Source organism: Chenopodium quinoa, unplaced genomic scaffold (genome assembly GCF_001683475.1).
Source record: "Chenopodium quinoa cultivar QQ74 unplaced genomic scaffold, ASM168347v1, whole genome shotgun sequence".
Taxonomy (NCBI): domain Eukaryota; kingdom Viridiplantae; phylum Streptophyta; class Magnoliopsida; order Caryophyllales; family Amaranthaceae; genus Chenopodium; species Chenopodium quinoa.
The window spans coordinates 2,897,476-2,905,404 of record NW_018745177.1 but is presented as its reverse complement, the minus strand read 5'-3'; the positions used below and the strand labels follow the sequence as shown (position 1 = coordinate 2,905,404).

General features: G+C 37.4%; 2 protein-coding genes across 2 annotated transcripts; one reads left to right on the top strand and one right to left on the bottom strand.

The window, feature by feature from the left end:
* The first annotated feature begins 980 nt into the window (after positions 1–980).
* Positions 981–3,213, top strand: LOC110710763. The gene is made up of 2 exons (XM_021889098.1): positions 981–2,465; positions 2,649–3,213. Exons 1-2 carry the CDS (start codon positions 1,973–1,975, stop codon positions 2,765–2,767), a joined length of 612 nt encoding a protein of 203 aa, XP_021744790.1. The 5' UTR covers positions 981–1,972; the 3' UTR covers positions 2,768–3,213.
* A 1,561-nt stretch (positions 3,214–4,774) lies between these two features.
* LOC110710838 lies at positions 4,775–5,677 on the bottom strand. Its single transcript, XM_021889177.1, has one exon. The coding sequence runs from the start codon at positions 5,675–5,677 to the stop codon at positions 4,775–4,777; it is 903 nt and encodes a 300-aa protein (XP_021744869.1).
* Positions 5,678–7,929: the final 2,252 nt, after the last annotated feature.

Below are 7,929 nucleotides of genomic sequence, written 5' to 3'. Positions count from 1 at the left end.
AGCGAGAAAAGAGGTTGACATTGGGTTGGCCGGAGGGAACGACGAGGCCCTCAGACCGCGGATGTGTTACTTTATTCATGGGATCGTGGTCGCGATGTATGTGTTGATTTGACAGAGTCTTCTTCTTTGACACAGTCAGGGATATCTGACTTCATTCCTGGGCAGGTTGTAGCTGATGTAGCTCATCGGAAGCGGGTTAAGTACGAAGGTCGATGTCAGGCGATTGGATATGGTTTCATTCCCTTCTCCTTTTCTTCGGTTGGGGAATTAGAGAAAGAGACTGCTGCGTTACTGAAGCGGATTCAGAGGTTCTCGACAACGCAAGACATTGAGGCTCGTGCTGCAGCTCATATCTTCACTAGGGTAGGATTTGCAATAGCTAGAGGAGTGGGGGCCCGGATTGTATCTCGGCTTCCCACTAATTTATTGTAGGTTGTATGACTTTTGTTTTTGAGATATAATAATAATAATAATAGTAATAGTAATAGTAATAGTAATAGTAATAATAATAATAATAATAATAATAATAATAATAATAATAATAATAAAATTAATAATAAAATGTACAGCACGCTATTTGCGTGACTGGTCTCACCGAATAGCTACTAACTAAGTATCCCCTATAACACGGAATGAGTAACCTCTATAGATTTAACAAAGTAGCCCTCATAATAACTAGCCACATTTTGTGGCCAACCACATATAAGAGTCGGCCCTGCTTTTTTTAGTTTCTAAGCAAAGCATTGAATATCATATTTCAGCAGAGTAGAATAGGTGTCGGCAGATTACTAAAAATACTCAATAGAGCAAATTTGAACAGAGCACTGTAAAGTAAATCAGACCGCAACAGCTCTAAAAAAACATGGCCTAAGTTACTACTACCTCCGTTAACTTTTATGTACAACTTTAGAATATTTTATGTCTCATTAATAATACCCCAAAGTTGCAAATAAAAGTTAACGGAGGTAGTACATCAAATCAATTTCCCTATTTGATATAATTTTTTCTTGTATTATATATTTAATTTTTTTCTAATATAAAATATATCCCGTGCATTTTGCACAGGTACACTCTAGTTTTCATAAATGATTAATTAAAAGTAACAATGGTTTAGTGGTTTTTTTTTTCCTTTTAAAAAATAGTCACCTCCTCCGCCATCACCTTCATCCCCATATCATCCAAACCTAGCCACCACCACATCCACCCTCACCTTTTCACCTGAACAATAACCGCCCCAAACAAAAATTCAATCCTACCCCAATTGAACCCGAACCCCCCACATGAACTACCAAAACTCTACCCGAACCACTTGATTAGAGGGACTTTACCTCTAATCGCCAAAACTTCACACAACTCTCACTTGATTTGACGACGTCTTGAGTAGTGAGCTACGGTGGTTGTCTGAGGATTAAGCAGTAGGCGCCATTAGTAGTGGGGATTTGGGTCACGTAGGGTGGGAGGATTAGCATTTCGATTGAGGTAGGTAAGGGTTTTGGGTGTGGTGGGGTGGTGGGGGCTGTGTTGGTTGTTGCGGTGGTTTTTTACAAGTGTTTTTTTGTTTCTAAAATTCTAACCATAAATAATAATAACCAATTGTATCCCTAGTGAGAGGACTATTATATTCTCAAAATATTTGATTCGTGCTTGTGATTTAATAATTTGACTCTTGTGAATAGTGTTTGGAAAATTATACCTTCTATAATTTTTATTTATTTATTTGTCTGTATAATTGTTATTTGTTTTTTAAGGACTCATTAGAATATTGTGTAAAATATATGCTTACATATTTAATATTTTCTCTCATTAATATTGCTAAGAACGGAGAGGCAAAGGACTTTTCGAACATGGCTAAAGATAATGGACACATCGCGCGTGTTAGCTACTTTTAGTATGAAAATAATTTATTTGAGGAAATATAATCTTAATTAAGGTCATTGTGTAGTAAAAGAAAGAAAAAAAGGTCAACCATTCAATGTACCAGAAAGAAAGCGTTGCCATTGAGAATCGAATTTTCTTTCAAAGTTTTATAATACCAACTTTAAAACTCAAGATCACCTTTTTCTTTTGTGCTGTTTTTCAAGGGATGTTTGGTCTTCTCCGGCTGTCAGTAACTGGGTTGGACCTCCTATCTCTGCTTCTTCAATGCATGCCCTTTTTCGCTCTCTTAAAAGTTCCTCCCCTTGTATTCCCAAGGTTGTCATTATGTTATGGAGCCTTTGAAAAAGACGTAATGCATTTTCTTAAGCATTCTTTTCCTACTATTGATAATGTCTTCTGTCATGTATTTTCCCTTTTTCAAGAATGGCAAGCTCGTTCTCTTATGAATAACCTCCAATCTCCTGATTTTCCTGTTCACTCCTCGCATACCCACTCCGCCCCTTCTTTTATTTCGTGGGCCTCTACCCCTCTGGGATTTTGTAAACTTAACTTTGATGGGTCATCTTCCACCAATTCGGCAACTGCTGGTATGGTCCTTAGGGATCACATGGGGAATCACATAGCTAGTCGCACTTATAATTGGGCTCTTGCCCAACTTTTTTGGCCGAGGCTATTGCTCTTCATAGTGGCCTTTTTTTTTAGCCCGGGATCATAATATCTCTCATATTTTTATTGAAGGTAATAATCTTATTGTTATTAATATTTTGCAGGGAAATTTCAATTGCCCTTGGAAACTGCAGCTACTCATGGCCGAATGTCACCAAGATTCTCGAGTCATTTGTGGCTTTCGATTCCCGCCACATTTACCATGAAGAAAATCGTGCAATAGATTATGTTGCTTCTCTAGACTATTCTACTTCGACAAATCAAGATATTGACCCGTTTATAGACAACAAGTTTTCTTATTTTTTACTTTTTGACAAATTAGGTTATAGTCTTGTGAGAAAACCTTCCTAATTTTCCCTGTATTTTACTTTAAAAAAATAAATAATATCGACTTTAAATATATATTTACTTAGGTCATGTTTGGTGGTAGCATTTGAGGTAGTAATTGGCGTTTTGATCGGCTCAAAACACTACTAGAAAAAAAAATATCAGTGTTTGGTAAGGTAGCGGTCTGAGTAGCGGTTAGCGGTAGAGGTAGTGTTTAGGTAGCTTTTCTCAAACGTTAAAAAAATATATCAGCGTTTAAGAGTAGCGTTTATTAATTTTTGCTTAGTTTTTTTTTTTTTTTTTTGGAAATTTTCAAATAATTTGCAAATTGCAGTCATTCAAAGTTCGTATTTTGCAAATTGCATCCCAAAACTTCGTATAAATTGTAAATTGCAAGCCAATTCAACTTTTTCATCGGTTTACATGTCAAAAAAATTCTTCGGTTAAGGATTTAGGGGCCATTTTAACCCTTAGGTGTCCGAATTGAGCTCGGAATTAGCAAAACAATAACGTAAGTTTCTCATTTTTATAGTTTCCCACTAATTGATAAATTTTTGTTAAGTAAAACGAGGCATTACATTATTTTTTTGCTAATTCCGAGCTCAATTCGGATACTTAAGGGATAAATGAGCCCTCTAAAACCTTAATCGAATATTTTTTGACTTGAAACCGATGAAAAAGTTGAATCAGGTCGCAATTTACTATTTATATGAACTTTTGGGCTGCAATTTGCAATTTTTTTTAATGACTGCAATTTGCAAAATACGAATTTAAAGTGGCTGCATTTGCAAATGTTCCTTTTTTTAAAACTATTTATACGATTATTAGTATATTTTAGTATTGCAACCCACTACTTTTGCCAAATACTATCAGCCGTTACTTTCACAGCTAACCTCTACCCACTACTTAAGGCAGCTAAAAGCTACTTGCTAAAAGCTACCTGCTACCGCTAATTTTGCCAAACAGAGCCTTAAATATATACTTTGTATATATAAAACTATTATATTGACATATGTACCAAGTTTTATTATGTCAATATTCTAGAATAGAATGAGTAAACTTAAGATAGAGTGCCTTACATGTGACAAATGACATAATTAACGTTACATTAAAATAAGGGTTTTTTTTACATTATAAACCTCCAACTTTCCGTTTTCTACGATGTGCCCCCTTTTTTGAGGTCACATTGTAGCCCCAAAATACATTTAGTTTCTATACATTAACCTTTTCGTTAACAAATTCCGTTAGTGGGGCCTATTCACCACTTAATATTTTTTATCGATTAGCGTGTTGAAAATGGTTTCGTTAAAGGTTTTGGGGGCTATTTTGACTTTTAAATTAAAGGTCTAAATTGAGCTCAGATTTAACCAAAAAAAAAAACTACATAAATGCCTTGTTTTGCATATTAATAAAAAAAATCTTGATTTGCGTGTTTACGTATTTAATACGCAAAACGAGACATTTACGTCATTTTTCTTTTTTGCCAAATCTGAGCTCAATATGGATTCTTAAGGGACAAAATAGCCCCCAAAACCTTTAACAAGACAATTTTAAACGCGCAAATCGATAAAAAATAATTATTAAGTAAAGAGTGGGCCCCACTAACAGAATTTGTTAACATCAAGGTTACCATATGAAAACTAAATGTATTTTGGGATTACAGCGTTGATTTCTCAAAAAGGAAAGACACATCGTATAAAATGAAATATTAGTGTGTTATAATGTAGAAAAACCAAAAAACTAATGTAGCAATAATTACATCACTAGTCACTTGTAAGAATTCTACATAAAATGTGGGTAAAGATTGTGAAAATGCCTCAATTACAACCTTTATTTCACATTGAACTCAATACCATACTTTTTTTTTTGACAAAGAGAACTTAAAAAAACAAAAAAAAAAAAACTAAAATTTAAAACAAAGTAAAACTCTACGGCTTGCTGCACCAGCAAGAGAATGAGCTTCTACAACCGAAGACCTGGAGACCTTCGAAATATGACAAGTAGAAAAAGAAGAGATAACATCCCTGATTTCTTGAATCGTCCAGACCATCGAAATATCCGAAGAACTAGGCTCTTGAATCATCTTAGGAACCGACATACAATCTGTAAATAGGCAAATGCTCATAACACCCCGTTGCCGAGCATGTTTAAGTCCAAAAAGACACGCCAGCAACTCATAATGAAGAGCAGAACTAGCCATACAAGCCCGAGCTCCTCCCCCAATACAAAGAGAATATGAAGGATCCAAAAAACACCATCCAGTGCCAGCATTATGATTCCCTCGATCCCAGGCCCCATCAAAACACATAAGAACTTCACATAATACTGTAGCTTCACCCCTTAACACCTGCCAAGTAGGATGATACGAGAATCTAGGAGGAATACCAGCACAACAACCAACAATTTCACGAGTCGTACCACTTCTAGCACTCCACTCCGACGCTAACTCCAAAACACAATGGGGGGAATAAACTGCTGAACGAAATCGAACATTATTCCTAGTAATCCAGATAGCCCAACACATCCCAAAAAATCGATCTAAAGCAAGCCAGTGCTTGGCAGTAGCATAACCAGTAATAATGGAAGTAAACCAATCAGAAAAAGGAAGAGGAACCTCATGCGAAGGAAAGGAATCACAGGCAATAGAATCCCACAAACGCCAAGTAAAAGGACACTCCCAAAAAAGATGAACCCCCAATTCCGAAGAGCCATGACAAAACACACAAGTAGCATCAATCGGAATGCCTCTAAGAGCTAGAGCATCTGTCGTTGGAAGAGCATTGTGTAAAATCTTCCAGGCTAACATTTTCCACTACGGAGAATGGGAAGACCCTAGAAACGCTTCCACCAAGAGGAATCATTAGTCATACATAGAAAAGAAAAATGTTGAGACACGAGAGCAGCATATGCCGATTTAGTCGAGAAAGCCCCATCCCTGGTATATTTCCAGTAAACAAAATCATCAATTTGCTGCTTTGGACGTTCAAGCCTAAGAATCACCGAAGCAACACAAACAGGGAAGAGCTGCCTAATCAAAGACGTATTCCAAGTCCCAGTATCATGGAGTAATAAATCAGAAACCATCAAAGGACGATCTTCTATAGGAATACAATCCTTGAATTAAACCTGAATAATTGGCACCCAGCAAGGCAGCAATCCTGTAAAATACTAACATGGGTGCCCAAACCTATCTTCCAGGCCAGACCCTGAAATAAAGCTTTGCCGCCTTCCAACAAACCACGACGACCCCAAGAAGGACGAGGACTGGAAATCAAAGGTTTGGAAGAAAGAAAAGAAGGATACTTAGCTTGGGACCCGAGAAGCCAAAAGCTGTGGATTAAACCGCAACCTCCAAACTTGCTTTGCTAACAAAGCCAAGTTAAAAGAATGAAGATGGCGAATGCCTAAACCCCCTAAGCCTTTAGGGATATGTAACAGTGAAGAGGAAACCATAGACAAACCCCTAGCATCTTTATTAGATTTCCACCAAAACCGAGACAACAACGAGTCAATTCGATCACAAATAGTAACGGGAACTTTGAAGACCGAAAGCACATGGTTGAAAGTGGCAATGAGAATAGAATTAATTATTACCAACTTTGCAGCCGCCGATAACCGGAGAGAAGCAAAGGAGGAAAGTCTCCTAACTACCTTATCAACCATAAACTGAAATTCCTTGCACTTCGCACGACCTAAATCCACAGGAAGACCCAAATAGTTGCCAATAGAAGAGCATGACTTTATTCAGACTTGCACAAAAGATTTTTGTAAATTAATCATCTGTCACGAAACCAAGAAAAACTCATTTATCACTGCAATAACCTGGTCACAAGCATCAGTAGATACCTTGAAAAATAACAAAGCATCATCCGCAAAGAACAGATGAGACACGGGATGCGCCCTTATTGAAACTCGTAATCCTTGGAACAAACCTTTTTTCTCATCCCGACGCAACATTAGCGAGAAAACTTCCATACATAAGACGAACAGGCCAGGTAAGGGGATAAAGGGTCTCCTTGACGGAGCCCACATCTAGGAACAAAAGACTGCGAAGGAAAGCCAATAACCAAAATCTGATAAGAAACCGTTGACACACATTGTTGAATCAAATGCACCCAATACGGAGGGAAACTAAACCGAAGAAGAACATCCTATAAGAATTCCCAATTGACCCGATCATAAGCTTTATTCATGTCAAGCTTTAATGCAGCTGAACACAACTTAGAAGAAGTCATAGACATGTAAGATAACAATTCATGAGCCGGTAAACAATTATCCGTCATTAACCTCCCGGGAACAAAGGAATTCTAAGATTCAGAAATTAAGGACGGTAACACGCATTGAAGCCTGTTAGTTAAGCATTTTGCAATACACTTATAAAGCACATTTCATAAACCAATAGGTCTAAACTAAGAAGGGAACTCAGGATGATCTACCTTTGGAAGAAGGGTCAAGAAAGTGCGGTTCCACTCCTTTAGTAAATAGCCATGCGCAAAGAAGAACTGAATAGCCTTAACCACCTCTGACCCAATAGTCTGCCAATGCGACTTAAAGAACCCTGATGTAAAACCATTCGGACTAGGAGACTTATCCGAACCAATATGAAACATAGCATCCTTAATTTCTGAGGAAGAAAAAGGTTGCATCAGGAACTGATAGTTCTCCAAAGAAAGGGTCAGAACGTCCAATTCCTCCCAGTTACAAGAGACCACAGCAAGAGATGTATTCTGACAATTATAGAGCAAAGAAAAAGGACTAAGCAAAAGATCAGAAATCTGATGTTGATCAGAAACCCAATTATCGTCACAATCTTTCAAGCTCATAATTTTATTCCTGCGCCGCCAAGCTAGAACAGAGCAAAAGAGAATACTAGAATCAGATTCACCCAAAGCATCCCATCTAGTTTTACACCTCTATTTCCAAAATAAGAACGCCGCTTGAGCACGAGATAAATTATCTTCTCTAATTAGAAGAAAATCACCTCGAGCCTAAGCCTCCTGCAAATTCAAGGAACCTGAAGTTACAGAATTCTGAAGATCTTGCCAGTCAATTCCCCAT

What these genes read in the sequence shown, in the direction of transcription:
- LOC110710763 (XM_021889098.1), top strand. Translation starts at nt 1,973, where the DNA reads ATGTACCAGAAAGAAAGCGTTGCCATTGAGAATCGAATTTTCTTTCAA. An exon ending in CACCAATTCGGCAACTGCTG is followed by an intron (nt 2,466 to 2,648) that starts GTATGGTCCTTA and finishes AATATTTTGCAG; the next exon opens with GGAAATTTCAATTGCCCTTG.
- LOC110710838 (XM_021889177.1), bottom strand. Translation starts at nt 5,677, where the DNA reads ATGTTAGCCTGGAAGATTTTACACAATGCTCTTCCAACGACAGATGCT.